Source organism: Balaenoptera acutorostrata, chromosome 1, assembly GCF_949987535.1.
Source record: "Balaenoptera acutorostrata chromosome 1, mBalAcu1.1, whole genome shotgun sequence".
Taxonomy (NCBI): Eukaryota; Metazoa; Chordata; class Mammalia; order Artiodactyla; family Balaenopteridae; genus Balaenoptera; species Balaenoptera acutorostrata.
Window position 1 is genome coordinate 33,036,441 of NC_080064.1, and position 19,299 is coordinate 33,055,739.

The 19,299-nt window shown below is 38.9% G+C and overlaps 1 protein-coding gene across 1 annotated transcript in view; it reads left to right on the forward strand.

Annotated features, from left to right (window-relative positions):
* ZMPSTE24 (zinc metallopeptidase STE24) overlaps nucleotides 1–19,299 on the forward strand; it is a 50,905-nt gene that overhangs the window by 17,829 nt on the left and 13,777 nt on the right. Inside the window, exons 4-7 of the mRNA XM_057528293.1 lie at nucleotides 4,389–4,505; nucleotides 4,901–5,053; nucleotides 6,404–6,545; nucleotides 11,427–11,611. Coding sequence (XP_057384276.1) covers nucleotides 4,389–4,505; nucleotides 4,901–5,053; nucleotides 6,404–6,545; nucleotides 11,427–11,611 — 597 coding nt within the window. The remainder of the gene's footprint in view (nucleotides 1–4,388; nucleotides 4,506–4,900; nucleotides 5,054–6,403; nucleotides 6,546–11,426; nucleotides 11,612–19,299) is intronic.

Genomic DNA, 19,299 nt, shown 5'->3' on the forward strand with positions numbered 1-19,299 from the left:
GTACATCAACTCACTTGCCACTATAACGCCTGCCACCAGATGCAGCTTAATTGTCGCTTGCCACTCACAGATAGGGTTTTGATATGAGTCTGCAAGCAATTGATTTATTATGGTCTCTGTGCAGTCAAACCTCTCTGCTAATGATAATCTATATTTGCAGTCGTTCCCCACCGCTAGCGTCACTGCCTCAGCTCCACCTCAGATTATCAGGCATTAGATTCTCATAAGGAGTGCACAACCTAGAGCCCTCACATGCACAGTTCACAGTAAGGTTCCCACTCCTATGAGAATCTAGTGCTGCAGCTGATCTGAACAGGAGGCGGAGCTCAGGTGGTAATGCAAGCAATGGGGAGCAGCTGTAAATACAGATGAAGCTTCGCTCACTCCCCCACTGCTCACCTCTCGCTCTGCGGCCTGGTTCCTAACAGACCACAGACCAGTACCGGTCTGTGGCCCGGGGGTTGGGGGCCCCTGTTATAGAGCCATTACGAGCTTTTAAAGTAGAGAAGTGGAGTTTTAGATTCATCTGGTGTGTGTGTAGGATGGATCGAAAGGGGAGGGATTGATATTAGGCAGAGGGACCATTTAAGAGGCTGTTTTACTGTTTAAGGCAAAATAATTTACAACGCTTTTGGAATCTTAGTGTTTTAAGGAGGGAATAAGCCTACTGATTGGGGAATTAGACTTACTGTTCATCTTCTTTAAGAAGAAAAATGGTTTATTGATAGAATTATTCATTTAAAAATGGTATTTATGCATAAGATAAGTGAGATTAAGAAGGAATCAAGTTGTCTTAAATTAATTCAAGGCTCCAGACGTAGATGATTTATATATTAGTGTGCAGAAGGAAATTGAATTTATGGCATATGTTGATAAACTAGGGAGAATGGAGAATGTTTCAGAAGACTATAGGTGAGCAAAACCTAGATTTTCAAAAGGAGAAAATGGTAGATTCTGTGCAGAATGCTAAACTTGATAATCAGTGCCTTATCACAATTCTTCAGTGAATTATTAAGGAAGAGATTTATGAACTTTAAAAAAAGAGTAGAGGGACTTCCCTGGTGGTCCAGTGGTAAAGAATCCACCTTCCAATGCAGGCGACGCAGGTTCGATCCCTGGTCGGGGAACTAAGATCCCACATCCTGCAGGGCAACTAAGCCCGGCGCCACAACTACTGAGCCCCTGCACCTCATCTAGAGAGCCTGTGTGCCGTAAACTACAGAGCCCACGTGCTCTGGAGCCTGTGCCACAACTAGAGAGAGAAAATCCACACGCCACAACTACAGAGAAGCCTGCACACCGCAACTAGAAAGAAGCCTGCATGCTGCAACGAAGAGCCTGCGTGCCACAACTAAGACCCGATGCAGCCAAAAAAAAAAAAAAAAGAATAGAGCCCAGTTATAATCCCAGAGCAGCTTGTGAAGGGCACATGATAAAACATTTTATAGTTAATCTGAATGACTAAAGACAGAGGAATAGCCAGAAAGATTCTGAATAAGTAAAATAATGAGTGGTAACTTTTAGATATTAAAATGTATCACAAATCTTAAATAGTGTATTGGTACCAGAAACAGGCCTAACTAAGTATATGTAATCTTGGTATATGATAAAGGTGGCATTTCAGATTGGTGAGGAATATATAGGTTATACATTTTCTTAGGACAACTGAGAAAAAAATAAATTCCAATTTTATATCCTCCAAGAAAAAGAAAGACTTAGATGAATTGAGTATTTAAATATAAACAAAGATACATTGACAATACTTAAACAAAAAAAAAAACTATAAATTTTTTTTAAACTTTTTATTTGACATTGGACTATAGCCGATTAACAATGTTGGGATAGTTTCAGGTGCACAGAAAAGGGACTCAGCCATACATATGCATGTATCCATTCTCCCCTAAATTCCGCTCCCATCCAGGCTGTCACATAACATTGAGCAGAGTTCCCTGTGCTGTACAGTAGGTCCTGGTTATCCATTTAAAATATAGCAGTGTGTACATGTCAATCCCAAACTCCCTGACTATCCCTTCCCCCCTTCATTCCCCCTGGTAACCATAAGTTCGTTCTCTAAGTCTGTGAGTCTGAAGAAACTATAAATTTTAATATGATCTAGAGTTTTAAATTAATTAATTAATTAATTAGGCTGCATTGGGTCTTCGTTGCTGTGCACGGGCTTTCTCTAGTTGTGGTGAGCGGGGGCTACTCTTCATTGCAGTGCATGGGCTTCTCATTGTGGCGGCTTCTTTTGCTGTGGAGCACAGGCTCTAGGCACGCAGGCTTCAGTAGTTGTGGCTCGTGGGCTTTAGAGCGCAGGCTCAGTAGTTGTGGCGCACGGGCTTAGTTGCTCCGTGGCCTGTGGGATCTTCCCGGACCAGGGCTCGACCCCATGTGCCCTGCATTGGCACGCGGATTCTTAACCATTATGCCACCAGGGAAGTCCCGAAAGAACACTTTAGAAAAAATTGAGTACCTCAACAGAAAAATGGGCGAAGGCAGAAATTCGTATGATTATAAAATACATGAAAAATATAAATCCATACTGACAATCAAAGAAATGTTTTAATACAACAATGAAGAATCTAGGAGTTGTGCTTCTTTCTTTGTTTTGACCTATCATATCATATTGGGGAAAAAACAGTTAAAAGAATCATAAGACAGAATTGTTGAGGGATAGGGAACTAGTCTCATGCTGCTGTCAGACTGAAAACTGGTATAGTTTTTCTAGAGGACACCTTGGCAGTGTGTATCAAAAATCTTTTAAAAGTTTGACACCAGACATTTCACTTTTACGAATTTATGGGGAATTAATGAAAGGGGTTCATTGTAGCATTGGAATGAATGCTATAATGGAAATATATGTAATGGAGCCATTAGCAATGAAGAAGTAGATCTATATTTATTGATATAGAAAGATGTTCGTGATATGTTAAATGAGTAAAGCAGGTATTCAAACAATCTATACAATATGGTTATATTTTTTGAAGATGGGATTCCGATTCAGTAGTTTTGAGGAAGATCCTGGAATCTACTTTTTTTTTTTTTTTAAGGAGGCTTTTAGCCCTTCTCACAGGCTCTCTCCTTGCCTATGTTACTTTTTTATTTTTTTTATTATTTATTTATTTATTTGGCTGTGTTGGGTCTTCGTTTCTGTTGCTAGGGCTTTCTCTAGTTGTGGCAAGCGGGAGCCACTCTTCATCGCGGTGCGCGGGCCTCTCACTATCGCAGCCTCTCCTGTTGCGGAGCACAGGCTCCAGACGCGCAGGCTCAGTAATTGTGGCTCACGGGCCTAGTTGCTCCGCGGCATGTGGGATCCTCCCAGACCAGGGCTCGAACCCATGTCCCCTGCATTAGCAGGCAGATTCTCAACCACTGCGCCACCAGGGAAGCCCCTGGAATCTACTTTTAAAAAATTTCTCATTTCCCATTTGGGGACAAATGCTGGCATAAACCACCCTGCATGTTGTAGCCAGACAAATCTCCTTTCTTCCTCTTCCCTTCTCCCTCTTCCTATGTTTAGAAACGTAGTGGCTGCGTCTTTACTACCAAGTCAAATATGCTTTGCTGGTGTACTCACACTTAAAAGAATTCAGTTTTACTCTAGGGAGTAAGAGGGAGAGTGATGGCGTGGTGGGAGGGAGAGCGAGGGTTTTATTTGCTTCATTGCCTTCCCCTCCCCACAAGTTCCTTCATACCAATTAGCCCTCATCCTCCACTGTCATAGGAAAAGATATTTGTAAAGAAAAATGAGGCAGTTCTTGGCTTTTGATCTCCTAAGGACCTGTTGTTAAGGCAATTAAAGGAGTTCTAGAGGGTTATTTTCTCTCTTGAATTTTGGCTCTGGTAAAACTTTAGCACACTCTGCCCCACCTGCCCTGGCCCAGCTTTCCTGATGCTCCATTATGTTTCTCTGCCTGGTCCCAACTAGGCCCATCATCTTGTCATCTTTCACTTTTAAGGTGCTCTTTTCTTTCTCCTTGCTTTTGCAAATTGTGTGGAATTCCTCCTTGCCTCTTCTGTCCCACTAATTTATCTCTTTCTTCAGAGTAGCATTCCATTTCTCATCAGCGTTGTAAGCCTTTCTTGAATTCACCAGCATATGTGGCTCAATTTAAGTTCTTTTAACCATTTTGTCTCTCTCTATGACTTCAGTTAACTTTCATATGGTGCCCGTGTAATAAAAGAGGAAGTGTTTTATTGCCTCCCTATCTTGCAAATAAACTCTGAGGGTAGTGGTGATGTTTCAGGCCTTGTATGACCCATAGAATCAAGCACATTGCTTGAGTTATAGTAAGTACTCAGCAAATACTCGTTGATTTGTTCCCTAATAATTCATTTGAAGAACGAATTAATATTTAAAAAACTGCCTCTTTTTTTCTTGTGTTTAGATCACTCAGTCCTTGGTGTTTCTGCTGTTGGCTACACTTTTCAGTGCATTGACTGGTTTGCCGTGGAGTCTTTATAATACTTTTGTGATAGAAGAAAAACATGGTTTCAATCAGCAGGTAAAATAGAGAATGCAAATGTTCTCTTTTGTGCTTTTGTCCTCTACTGGGAATAATTAAAACATAATTTGCTATTTTAGAGCATGAATTAATCGAGGAAAAAGGAACTGCAGATATGGTAAAGATCATAGTTTAAAGTCTTGCCATAAACTCCTCTAATGTCTAATGTCTAATGTACTAATGTCTAGTGTTTTTCAGCTAATAACATTTAAATGAGTTTATTTTAAACTATAAAATGCAAGACACTGACTTATTATCTTAGGCTACCTGTTGTCATATAGTCTCACTGCCTTTTAATTTTTAAAATTGCTTTAATAATGTATCCTTTCTATTCACTTATTTGTTATTTTAAAAGCAGTTTCTTAGTTTCTCATGATGACCTTTTATTTTTTCAGACTTTGGGGTTCTTCATAAAAGATGCAATCAAGAAATTTATTGTGACTCAGTGCATTTTATTACCTGTGTCTTCACTTCTACTTTACATTATTAAAATTGGGGGAGACTATTTTTTTATTTATGCCTGGCTGTTCACACTAGTTGTGTCTCTGGTAAGTGAAATCTTTGTTTTGATTTTCTTTTACAAAATGTTCCTTGGTGAGATAACTATCATTTAATCTTCATTAGCATCTAAATGGTTCTTAAGAAGCAGAAGAAATATAAATAGGTGCTCATATAAATTCCCCTTCTGTTTTCTGCTTTTAGCTATAGAAATGGGAGAGTTGACTCTGACCATAGATTTTCTTCTCCTTATACTGGCTCTTATAGATTCTAGAAGCTAGATGTTAGTTACCTTTAATGATCCAGTTGTCAGGCAGTTTGGGGCTGTGCATTTGTGAGTTGCCACCAGAATGATGACTAAGTTTGACAATTTGATGACTCTTGACTGAGCTCCAGTGTCTAAAAACCATGGATATTTTGGAGAGAGAATAGATGTAAGCGGGATAAGAAAAAGAAAGCATAAACGTATCTGCTCTCTCCTGCCCTCCTTCCCCTACCTTTCCCTTCCTCCCCCTTCCTCCTCTCCCCTTTGCCCTCTACCCCTTCTTCTCTGTCCCTTGCCCCCTCCTCCTCCCCCTCCCCCTGCCTCTTCCCTTTTCCCCCCACAGCCCCCCCTTCTTCCCTCTCTTCCTTCTCCCTCCTTTTTCCTCTCTCCGCTTCCCCATTGTCCCTTCTTCACGTCTTCTTTTCCTCTTCTCTTTCCCATATTCCAAACTGCTTCACAGCACAAACACTACAACACGATCAAAATGGTCTGTTAACAACCCCCAGAAAATACGTCCTATCAGCTCTTCAGCTGCACTGATGATGTTTCTTTTAGTCTGAATTACCATGATGCTCATTGCTTCACCTCCTGCTGGTGGGATCATGACTGGAAAATGGGTGCTAGTTGGACTTACAAATATATGTCGTATGGCAAATTGAAGTGACAGGAGAGAGAGCAGAGGAAATGCTCCCAAAATGCTTAAGGAAGTGCTGTTTCAACCAGTGTGTATAGTTCTGAACTGCAGGTCAGTAATGTTAGCAGGCAAACCAAATAATAGCACACAGTCAAGCTCTAGTAGTTCTTTTTTTAGCAAACACTTCAAGTCTATTATGATTACCTTGAAAGACAGAATTCCAAGTTATGATGGGCTTATGAAGTGTCAGAAATCCACAAGATAGTTTTGAATGGACCATTTGGCTTTTCAGTTATTACCATATAGAGACTATTCATTTTGATTTAATTTATCAAACAGATATTGAATGCTGTACTGGTACTATTTCGGGAATACCAGAGCAAATAAGATACGGTCCCTGGTCTCAGGGCTGGGATCACATAGTTTTAACATTGAATCTGTATAGTGAATAGTTTCTCTTTAAGGACATATTCATAGGTTGTTCTCATATTTGCGTTTCAGGTGCTTGTCACCATCTATGCTGATTACATTGCCCCTTTATTTGACAAATTCACACCTCTTCCTGAGGGAAAGCTTAAACAAGAAATTGAAGTCATGGCAAAGAGTATTGACTTCCCTTTGACTAAGGTGTATGTTGTTGAAGGTAAGGCTCCCTGGGGTAAGAAGATTTTATTTGAGTGATTTGTTTTATTTGATTAGTTTATTCTTAAAACTTTAATAAAAGAACAAATCAGTTGGTTTGGGGGTTTTTTTGTTTGTTTGTTTTTGTTATTTAAAGATTAGGATTTACATTTTGGCTTTTGAAGATTTATAAGAATTGATGACATAGTTCAGGGATAGAAACTGGTGGCCTGATGCCAAGTTCTGCTCTTGCCTGCAGCTATGTTTGGTTGGCTTTATTGTTTTTAATTCTGCACCACTGCTTTTATCACTCCCTGCTATGTCATGATATTAGACTGATTTATTCACTTCTATTACCTGCCTGGCTCCTATATGTAATTGAGTTGGACTCTTGCTTAGTTAGATTCCATTTGGCACTTGGTTTGGGGGCTCAAAAACAAAACCAATGTTATTGGCTTTGTCTCCACCAAGAAAACTTCCAGTGTTCCGCAGGACTCTGATTTCACCTGCAGATTACCCAAGATTGGTACCACTTGGTACTTTAGATTAGTTATACTCTGCTTTTCTGATGATTGCTTTTGAAAATTAAGCTATCTATCTGTTAGCTTGTGTAAGACTACTAAGTTCTCAAGGAAACCTACAAAGATGCAAAGAAAAACTGTGTGGTACCATGACTTTCAGAATCTGTAAATTAAAATCCATGTAAATGAATGAGTGTAGTTCTGCCTCTGCCACTTACCAGCTGTGGGATCTTGGACAAGTCACTTTGCATCTCTGGGTTTCAGTTTTGCTTCCTCTGAACTATGGTCTGGCAAATGCTTTCTGTAAAGGGCTAGACAGTAATTATTTTAGGCTTTGCAGGTCACATGGTCTCTGTTGCAACTATTCAACTCTGCCATGATAGTACAAAAGCAGCCATAGTAATACATAAAGAAACAAGCATGGCTGTTTTCTAATAAAACTTTATTTATAAAAATAAGCGGCAGGTTTGATTTGACCTGCAAGCCATAGTTTGCCCTTTCCTCCTCTAAAGTAAAAATCACCATTGAGAAGTAGCTATGGTGGATGAAGGAGTAGAAACTGAGAAGTAATTGCAGGGTCCGGGAGGACAGAGATGGTCACAACTGGAAAGAATGAATTAACAGCAACGAGAAGAGTATAGAAATCTCAGGCATTTGGTGGCCAACTAAAGGCACAATTAGAACATGTCTATGGGGAAATGGTAGAAAAAGAAGCCAATTCATACTACTGCTTTGGCCTCTGAGATTACTAGTCTTTTAATAATATTAAACTAGTAGCACAATGATCAGTAGAGTAGAACAATCTCTGAGGCACTTTTACTGAAGGGGCAACCTAAGTTGCCGATCACTTATAATCAGATAACATGAATGCTAATGCTATGACAATAGAGGTAGTTGAGAAGATATGTGATATATACCATCAGTGCTATATGATTTTAGCTGAAATAGTCAGGGAAGGCTTTATGGAGGGTTATAACATGAGCTGGGTTTTGTGGAAAATCAAGATTTGAGTAGGTGGAGGGTAGCATTTCAGAGGTCAGGCTGTGGAGCCAATAGGCTTGCGTTTAAATGCTAGTTCTAGCACAGATTCCCCTTGTGACTTTGGGCAACTTACCTCTGCTAAACAGAAGTTACTCATCTGTAATGCATGCTTCTGTTGTTGTTAATAATGTTGTCAAAAATATTTTGAGTGAATGAATGTTGTTAATAACAATAACAACACACATGATGGATTTGTAAATTGAAAGGAAAAACCGAGTGAAAAACCAAGAGTCTTGCTCTCAGAAAATGTCAGATAGCAAGTACTGCACAGAGAATTAAACTGATGTGAAGTGATAAAGAATGGCTGAGTAGATACTTTAGATTAGGTCATCAGACAAGACATCTCTGAGCAAATGAATTTAAGCTGAGATCTGAAGGAAGGAGCCATCCATGCCAAGATCAATGGAGAGACCCTCCAGAGCTTTGTATCTTTAAGAAACAGAAAAAAGTCCAGTGTGGCTACCGCACGGCAGGAAAGTGTTATGATATGAAATCTGAGACATAGGCGAGAGTCAGACCACATAGGCCTTTGTAAATCAGAGTAAGGAGCTTGGATTTTATTTTAAGTCTAGGGTTAAAGCTATTGAAGGTTTTAGGCAGGAAAGTGACATGGCCTAGTTTGTACTTTTTACCTATTTTAGGTTGCTTTATAGAGAATAGACGGTAGGGGAGGCAAGAGTAGAAGCAGGGAGAGCAGTTAGGAGGCCAATGCTGTTCAGGAGGAGATAATGTGGCTTAGACTAGAATAGTAGTAATTGATGGAGAGAAGTGGATATACTGGGGATGTGTTTTAGAGGTAGAGTTGATGGAATTTGCCAGTAGATGACATGTAAAGGAATAAGAGAGAAAGAGACATCAAAGATAACGACCTAGATTTTTGGACTAAGCAGTTGGATAAATGGTAGGTTACTGAGATGGGAAAAAACTGGGAGAAGAGCAAGTCTGTGAGGGTTTAAGTTCTGATGGGTGTGTTACGTACCTATTGAACATTGTACTAGAGTTCTAGAAGCAGTAGTTAGTTGCATGCCAGCCATAGAAACCAACTATGGCTGATTTAACCAGAGAAATTCCTTATTGAAACAATATTTGATAACTCACAAAGTCACCAGGAAAGTTAAGTTTACCAAACTTGGGAAGTGGGCTCTCCATCGGGAGACTAGGAACTCAGAATCATCCTGCAGAACCAGTCTGGGGAGGACACTGCTAGTGGCTCCTGATGTTGGAGTCAGCAGTGTGTATCCCTAACATCCCTTCCACTAGCACCTGCAGAATTCATTCCTCACTGCCCTGCTTCTTTATGTAATTAGCTAACTGTTTCAGAGTCCCCAGTGGGTGCATCTGATTGACTGAGCGAGGGCACTGGGCTAGCTGCCAGGAGTGCTTGGGGAAGCAGATATCTAGCTTTTTAGATTTCTCAGATGAGAAGCAGTCTCTCACAAGACTTTCATGATGCGAAATTCCCTAAACTCTGCAAGGGAATTCTAATACTGGTCAGGGAAAAAACTATACTTGAGAATATAAACAACAGATAGGCACTTTAGCCATCCATGTGGAGATGTAGGCCTGTCAAATAAGCAGCTGGATATATAAATCCAGAGTCCTAGGGAGAGGTCAGGGCTAGAAATAGTGATATGGAAGTATCTGTATCTGGCATGTAGATACCTCCTTGGATGAGGGCACTTAGAGAAGAGAAGGGGGCTCAAGTCAGAGTCAGCAGAGGAGGAAGAGCCAGCAAAGGTGGCTGAAGAGGAGAGACCATTGAGGTAGGAAGAAAACCAGGAGAAGATGGTGTTTCTCTTGAGATAGGAGAAGAAAGTGTTTCAAGGAGGGAGTGGTCAACGGTATCAAATGCTGCCAAGAAGCTGATTAAGATAAGACATCATAAACGAAAGATGAAGAGACAGCTGGCCATGCCTTACAATTTCATAGAACGTTTAGGTTTTCAGAGTTCCCAAATACATTACTTCATACCTCAAGTGGTACGATAAATCCATTCAGTAAACAAGCATTATTGAATAAATACTACATGCAAGGCATAGTGATACAAAAAGCTTATGGTCTAGTGCAGGGACTCTTAAAACTTTAGTGAGTATAAGAATTCCCTGAAGAGTTTGTTAAAAGATTCCTCGGCTCCATTCCCAGATATTGGGTGTTTCTAGTATTTACGTCTAACAAGTACCCATAGGTGATTTTGGTGTAGGCATTCTTTGGGCCACACTTTGAGATACTTAGACCAGTGGGAGATACTAAGACATTCATTTTGTTTTATTTATCTGCCTACTTCCATAGATAACTACAGGTAGCTTCTAAGAACTATTTTTAAATTAATTTAAAAATTAGAATCAGAGAAGATAGAAATGAGATAGAAGTATAAGATCCAGATACCCAGCTTTCCAGATCCTAAGGTCCTATATTATTGATAAAATTGGACCACATGTTTGGCTCTTAACTTCCAGGCAACCAAACCAAAAAGTCCTGGCCTCATATCATAAATGGGAAAATAAAGCTTAAAGAAATTAAGAAAGTTTCTTACATTTACACAACTAATACCTGGCAGAGCCAAGATTTGAACCTAAAGTCATTCTTAACCACTAAATTCACTGCACATACTAGAACATAAAATATAAAGAAAATAAAGTATAGAAAATAAAGAAAAATATAAAGAAGAAGATAAAAATCAACCATAGTTCAGCTACTGTTAGCCACTGTTAAAAATTTAGGGGTTTTTTTTTTCAGTCTTTTTAAGATAGTTTAAATTTTTTCTGATTAAATAAGTATACTGACTTTAAAAGCCTTGGAACAGAGAAAAGTATAAGGGAGGGAACAAAAATCCATATTTCTAGAAGCCAGTGATAAACACGTCAGTATTTTAATATATTTCTTAATAGGCTTGTGTTTCTGCTTTTCTATTTACATGTACATTTTTTCATGATAATAATGGAATTTTATATACATGAAATTTTACATCCTTTTCAGTTATGTTGGTGAGCTTTTTCCTATCTTGTTAAAATATTTCAAAAGTATACTTTTTTTCTGGCTGCTTAAAATTCCATTTCATAGCTTTACCATAATTTAATCATTCCATGACTGTTGGATATTTAGGCTTTATTTATTTACTTATAGCTATAAAGCTGCAATGAGCATAAATATTTGTTGTCAAGACTGCAAAGAAACAGACACTTTCCACTGCTGGTGGTGATTTATGTTGATATAATATTCTTCAGGTGTTAAACAATTTGAAAATGTTGACGTCCTTTCCAGTAATTCAGTTTCTAGGCGTCTCTCCAAAAAACCCCATACTTTTTAATTATTTTCCATATTTTGAACTGTCTTTTCCTTAGGATCTAAACGCTCTTCCCACAGCAATGCTTATTTTTATGGCTTCTTCAAGAACAAGCGAATAGTTTTGTTTGACACTCTACTAGAAGAGTATTCTGTACTAAACAAAGACAAACAGGAGGAGTCTGGCATGGAACCCCGCAATGATGGAGAAGGGGACAGTGAAGAAATAAAAGCTAAAGTTAAAGTGAGTTCTTCTCTTCCTAAGAGACCCTGGCTTAGTTTTTATGAACAGTTCCTGTGACAACTCAAAATAACATTAATTTCTATGTAGTAAGTGTTGATTCAGGGAGACTATCAAATAAAAACACAGTGGCACCTTTATAACTGTGGTATTTGGGAGAGATTATCACTATCGTTACATGCTAACTACCTTGCAAGCTTTCACAGAATGTACACAAGTATAAGGTAGGAAAATTCTTATGATTATAAGCTGTCTTTAAAACAGGGACTTTATATATAATTCCTGACATGTTTATGATTGAAGAATTCCCACAGGCAAGATAAAAAGGCGATAAACATCTCATTTTTAGCTTAATTGAGATATAGTAACTATAGGCTTTGGCAGTGGAGAGACTTGAATTTGAATCCTGGTTCTGTCATTTAGTAGCTGTGCATTCTTGGGTATACTATGTAACTTGGTCAGTTTTCTTTTGTTTGTTTAACAAATATTTATGAAATGTAAACTCTGTGCTGAGATACTTTCCTTGGCACTAGGAATACAAAAATAAAGAGGCAAACCTTGCTCTTAAGGAGTTTATAGTCTAAAGGGGAGAAAGTCATACAAGCACAGTACAATATGGTAATTGTTGCAGTGAAGCTATAAATACTGGATGCAGTGAGAGCACAAGATAAGACGTTTGTTAAATCTGACCTTTTAGTCTGAGAAAGCTTTTTCTGAATCTTCTCCTGGATGAGGTCAGCTAATGCTGATTAGCAAAATCTAAAGTATACCAAGACTAAATGGGGAGGGGAAACACTGATAAGAAAACAGTACATATTTCATCAGAAACAGTCTCCAGTAGTTGTGTGTGTGATGGAATGTGCCATTGGTTTTGGTGTCATTCAGAGATGATTTGGGATCTGTGTAACTCTGGGCAAGTAACTTAAGCTCTCTAAATCTTTGATTTCTTAACTGAAAGACAGTGCCATCAGGGTTTCTCATCTTGGCACTATTGACATCTTGGACTGGACAATTTTTCACCATGGGAGGCTATCTTGTGCATCATAAGATGTTTAGCAGCATCTCTGGCCTCTCCCTTTAGATGCCAGTATCAATCCCTCCTTTCCCAACAATTGTGACAATGAAAAATGTCACTAGACATTGCCAGATGTCCCTGGGGTTGGGGGGTGCTGGAAGGAGGGGGCAAGATCACTCCTAGTTGAAAAACACTGGGATAAAGATGCCTACCTTTTAGGGTTGTTAAGATTAAATTAAATAATATATGTGAATAACCTTGTACTCTATGTACTTTAAGTACCAGAAAATAACTATTATCACTGAGCATCTGTTTTGACTCTAAAGAGATGGTCTAATAGAGTACCTAGCCTGTTTTAAATATGTAGATGGAACAAAATTCTGTGAAGGGGTTAAACAGCATTGGGTGAAGTTTAACTTCTGTGATTATATTTATTTATTTTTTCTTTTTTTTTTTGTATAATTCTTTATTTTATTTATTTATTTTTGGCTGTGTTGGGTCTTCGTTTCTGTGCGAGGACTTTCTACAGTTGCGGCAAGCGGGGACCACTCTTCATCGCGGTGCGCGGGCCTCTCACTATCGTGGCCTCTCTTGTTGTGGAGCACAGGCTCCAGACGCGCAGGCTCAGTAATTGTGGCTCACGGGCCTAGTTGCTCCACGGCATGTGGGATCTTCCCAGACCAGGGCTCGAACCCGTGTCCCCTGCATTGGCAGGCAGATTCTCAACCACTGCACCACCAGGGAAGCCCCAATTATATTTATTTTTAAGTGGGTTTATCAGATTTCCCTAGAGGTCCAGTGGTTAAGACTCTGCGCTCCAAATGCAGAGGGCTCGGGTTCGATCCCTGGTTGGGGAGCTAAGACCTCACATGCCACGTGGCAGGGCCAAAAAAAAAAAAGGGGGGGGGGGGAAACAAGTGGGTTTATCCTGTCCAGATATTGGAATAAAAGTCATTTTGGTCTGACCAAGAGTCATAGGACTTTAAGCTAGGAAGAGCTCTTAAGGTCATCTTATAGACAGGAAAACTGAAGTCCAAAAAGAGTAACCAGGTGACAACAGTGGGGAATCTTGCAAGTTCAGCAAGTCAGCCTGCTGAAGAGGTATCCACATACAGGGTGGATTACTTTATAGCCAAACCTGGGTGTTAGATAGTGGTCTGCTGATTTCAGTAATGAAATAACTGACCTTTAGTATCTGTGAGAACAGTATTCTTTGGCTTAAAGCTTAGAAAAGATTAGTCTTTTGAACCCTGTTGAATGGAGTTTGGGTTATTTTGTTGGCTTCTTGAAGAGTAGCTGCAAATATTTTAGCATCTATGTATAAGTTACATAGTCCTACCCTAGAGAACCTGTAGTAGAGGAGAGTAGATATGTATACAAATAGCCCATAGTTTAAGGCAGAGGGTGGTAAATGAGTGGCTGAAATAGTGTGGCTTTTAGAAATTAAGAAATTAATGCAGATGCTAATGGTCAGACAGGTTTCTTAAAAGAGAGGATATTTGAACTAGGCAAAATTTTGACTTGGGGATGGAGCTTTTCAGGTTGAAGATATGGAATGAATAAAGCTATAAAGACAACTACACAATGGCTATTCTGAGACTAATGAATAAATGGATTCTTGTAGAAGGGGGGGATAGAAAGGTAGGCCAGGACCAGTTTGTAAAGTACTTCTTCCTGAAGACATTGAGTGGTTGTTTTCAGTGGCCTGGAAAGTTTAGATTGATTTGGGTAGAGGCCAAAGCTTGTTTTAGGAAGTTTAAAATTTGGTGGCAACATATATGATAGAGCAAAGATTAGAGGCAAGGGGGACTTCTAGGGGCCTATTGCATCAAGATAAGCAAGATAAGCATGAAATAAGGGCCTACACTAGAGTGAGAGGTGAGAATAAGTGTGGAGTCATAATAAAAGATGGATTTAAAGTACTTGGGTGATTGCTATTATGGGGAGTAAAGGAGAAAGTCAAAGATTGACGTAGAACGCCAGTGCATGTACCACAGGTAAGGTGATTTTAGGTAGTATATCAATATTTAAAATTTGAATGGCTATATGTGTATTAATGTACATTAGGAAAAAGATAAAACTAGCTTATCATGATTTCATGAAAATTGTCATTTAGGATAAGGCTAAGTTTTAAAAAGTGAATTGATTTTTTAAAAGATATTAAATAATCACACAGAGAATACACAGGTGTGGCAGAAGTTTAGGAAATAGTGGTTTATTCAGCACCTGCTACTGAACGCCTACTATGTACAACACAGTGGGGGATGCAAAAATGGTTTTAAGTCTGGATCACGTAGAAAGGATGAAGTGTTTCATTTTGAACAGACGTTTAAAGAAGAAAACTAAAGTTATCTGAAATCCCTCCTCTTAGAGATAACTACTATTAACATTTGGATGAATATCTCCATACTGGCTATTCACATTTTAAAAGATGTCTAGGAAACTTACTCTCTGCAGTTTTATCCTTCAGAAGACAAATTCGATCATTGGAACAACCTGTCTCAAAAGCAGTTTAAGTAAAAGGAAAAATTTTAATATATAAAAGCTGTATATAAAAGCTGCCCTTTTATAGAAGAAAACAAGTATTTCCCCAGCAAGTGCTAGGGTCATGTGAAAGTCTTCCCAGTTGATAAGTATAATAGAGGACAAGATCCAGAGATGTGGGTTTGGCTTTTACCCACTACTTATTAGCAAGATGATCTTAAGACATTTTAACTTCTCGGTGTCCTTTATCTCTAAAATGAAGATATTAATTCCCATCTTGCGCAGCTTGGTGTTGTGAGGATCAAATGAATCAGCATATGAATTTTATGAAAAGGAAAGTGTTATAGAAAAGTGAAAGATATGTGGTACTTATTTTTGTTCTTGTATGTGAAATTTGCATGGGAAGAAAAGAAAATCCAGTTTTGTCTAAGAATCTACCATGAATAAACAAGTCTCCTTTCTGCAGAAAGTGACCCTTATTTAAGCTCTTTTCATTCCATATCTTTGAATGTGACTCCATGCAGTTCTGAATAACTTCCTAAACCCAGACATCAAACCAAGAGACAAGAGCCTATGTTATCTAATAGAGACCTGCTTGTTTTATAAAAGAATTAATTCATAGCTCATACTGGGAAGCAGGTAACTAGTGAAAATAGAAGCCTAAAGACTGTGTTACTTTATATAAAATGAGGCTAATGATAGCTGCCTTCTAGTAGTGGAGATTAACAAACTGTATGTAAAATATCTAATAATACAGTGTCTAGTACATAGACCATTTAATGAGTGGGAACTGTTATCATTATTATTAAACAAAGCAGCCTATTTTGCTTATTATTAAACTAATAGACAAATTAGAAAACATGAAAAATCCAACTAACCATAAGCATCTTACTATATATATTTCTAGTCTTTATAAACCATCATTTTTTAAAATCATTTTCCTCGGGACTTCCCTGATGGTGCAGTGGTTAGAATCCGCCTACCAACACAGGGGACACGGGTTTGAGCCCTGGTCCGGGAAAGTCCCATATGCTGCGGAGCAACTAAGCCCATGCGCCCCAACTACCGAGCCTGTGCTCTAGAGCCCACGTACCACAACTACTGAAGCCTGCGCACCTAGAGTCTGTGCTCTGCAACAAGAGAAACCACCGCAATGAGAAGCCCGCACACTGCAATGAAGAGTAGCCCCCGCTCGCCGCAACCAGAGAAAGCCCGCACGCAGCAAAGAAGCCCGCACACTGCAATGAAGAGTAGCCCCCGCTCGCCGCAACTAGAGAAAGCCCGCACGCAGAACGAAGACCCAAAGCAGCCAAAAATAAATAAATAAATGAATAAATAATAAATAAATAAATTAATTAATTAAATTAAATCATTCTCCTCTTATTGGGTATATGGGTTTTTTCCAGTGTTTTGCTGTTAAAAATATTCTTGCAATGAATATTTTTGTATATAAATCTTCAGCTGCACCTCTTAATTTCCCCCTTAGAATACATGTCTATTAATTGGTGCTTTGTTCGTTATTCCCTCTTAATGGCCATTCCCTGAAGGTACAGGTACACGTGTCTCTTAGCCATTTAAGAAACTAGGCTAGTTATCTCATTCTTTACTTTCTCTACCAAATGTATTCTGACCTAAATACTGATGTTTAAAAGGAAAAGAGATAATAAATGTAAATGCTATCTTGCCAGTCATTTTAATCTATCCCTCTTTTTCATGCATCTACCCAGCCTCATTTTTAAGTGGTCATTTTCCTTAAAAATGAGGAATTGGTGAAGGAGTAGAAAAGTGGTAGAATATCTAGATTCCAGTATCTTGCTGCCTGTGTTTCCATTAGGTTGCATTTTTCTAAGGTGTATAAAACAAAATAAATTCCCTTTTTGTCTCTTTTTTTTTGTACTTCACTCTTTTAAGTAGCTGAAGTTTATTTCAAAACTGTTAGCCTTCACTTTCTAGGGTATATATTGTGTAATTGTTGCGGGACAGATATGTGTCCCATAGATGAAGCTTCTTTATTATTTTGTTTATTTTTTTTAAAACAAGAATATTTTTTAAATATTTATTTTTAAATAGCAACATACTTTATTTTTAAAATTAATTAATTAATTAATTTTTGGCTGCGTTGGGTCTTAGTTGCTGCGCACGGGCTTTCTCTAGTTGCAGTCAGCAGTGGCTATTCTTCGTTGCAGTGTGCGGGCTTCTCATTGCGGTGGCTTCTCTTGTTGCAGAGCACGGGCTCTAGGTGCACGGGCTTCAGTAGTTGTGGCTCGCGGGCTCTAGGGCATAGGCTCAGCAGTCGTGGCGCACGGGCTTAGTTGCTCTGTGGCATGTGGGGTCTTCCCGGACCAGGGCTCGAACCCGTGTCCCCTGCATTGGCAGGCAGATTCTTAACCACTGAGCCACCAGGGAAGTCCCGAAAAATGTTTACTTTTTAATAAATTTTTTTTATTTTGGCTGCGCCAGGTCTTAGTTGCGTCATGCGGGCTTCTTAGTTGCGGCAGGCAAACTCTTAGTTGTGGCATGCGTGTGGCATCTAGTTCCCTGACCAAGGATTGAACCTGGGCCCCCTGCATTGGGAGCATGGAGTCTTATCCACTGCACTACCAGGGAAGTCCCTGATGTGGACCATTTTTTTAAAGTCTTTATTGAATTTGTTACAGTATTGCTTCTGTTTTGTGTTTTGGTTAAGTGTACAGTTCAGTGGTTTTTAGTATATAATGTGCAACCATCACCATATCACATTCATCCTTTTACTTTTAACCTTACTGTTTTTATATTTTAGATGTCTCATACATAGACTTTGTTGTTATGGTTGCTTTTAAATCCAATCTAACACTCACTGTCTTTTTTTGACAAGCTTTATTCATTCATGTATATTGTGATTACTGGTATATTTGGAATTATTTTTACCATATTATTTTATGCCTTTTTTCCCCTCTATCCTTTTCACATCCCCCCCATCCTTGTCACATCCCCCCCACCTCCACCCCAAACATACACACACACATCCTCCTCTTGCTTTATTTTTAGAACTTATTGAAGGTTTTTAAAAAATGATATTTGGGTTGTCATTAAGGTTTGAAGGTTCATATATGACTATTCTTTTAATGGTTGCTGTTAAAAATAAATCATGCCCATATAACCTAAAATCTTAAAATATACAGTATCTTCACTGCTTCCTGAACAATCCAGGTACCTTAAATAAACACTTTGATCTAGTTATACCCCCTTCATATTATGTTTTAGTTTTATCTTGTTTATTTTTTACCCCTAAAATTAACATTATTATTATTTTATACAATCATTATTTAAGTTTACCTATGTGCTTACCTGTGTCTTTGCTTACCATTCCATATTCATCTCACACCTTCCTTTTAGAAATTACTTTGCTTCTTCCAGAGTATATGCTTTAGAAATTTCTTTGGAAAGTTGTTTTTGTTTTATTTATTTATTTATTTATTGGCTGCATTAGGTCTTTGTTGCTGTGTGCAGGCTTTCTCTAGCTGCGGCGAGCGGGGGCTACTCTTCGTTGTGGTATGCGGCCTTCTCATTGCAGTGGCTTCTCTTGCTGTGGAGCACAGGCTCTAGGTGCGCGGGCTTCAGTAGTTGTGGCACACCGGCTCAGTAGTTGTGGCTCGCAGGTCGTAGAACGCAGGCTCAGTAGTTGTGACACACTGGCTTAGTTGCTCCGCAGCATGTGGGATCTTCCCCGACCAGGGCTTGAACCTATGTCCCCTGCATTGACAGGCGGATTCTTAACCACTGTGCCACCAGGTGAGTCCCTGTTTTTGTTTGTATATCACTCTCATTCTAGATATCAATTCAAGATTGACAGCTATTTATCCTAGCATCCTAATATTTGTTTATTTTTTTCTATTCTGTTCTGATTTCCTTTGTTCCTGTTGAAAAAGTCTGCTCTGTGAGAATTCCCTGGCAGTCCAGTGCTTAGGACTCTGCGCTTCCACTGCAGGGGCCATGGGTTCGATCCCTGGTTGGGGAACTAAGATCCTGCCTGCCACGTGGCCAAAAAAAAAAAAAAAAGTCTGCTCTGAGCTTATTGTCTTTTTTTTTTTTTTTTTTAGTTCTTTCTGGTTATTCTTAAGATTTTTCTTTGATTTTCGTGTTGTGAAAATACGGACTTCTTTATCCCAGTCCTGCTTGGGATATGCTGTGGTTCCTAAATCTAAGGACTCAT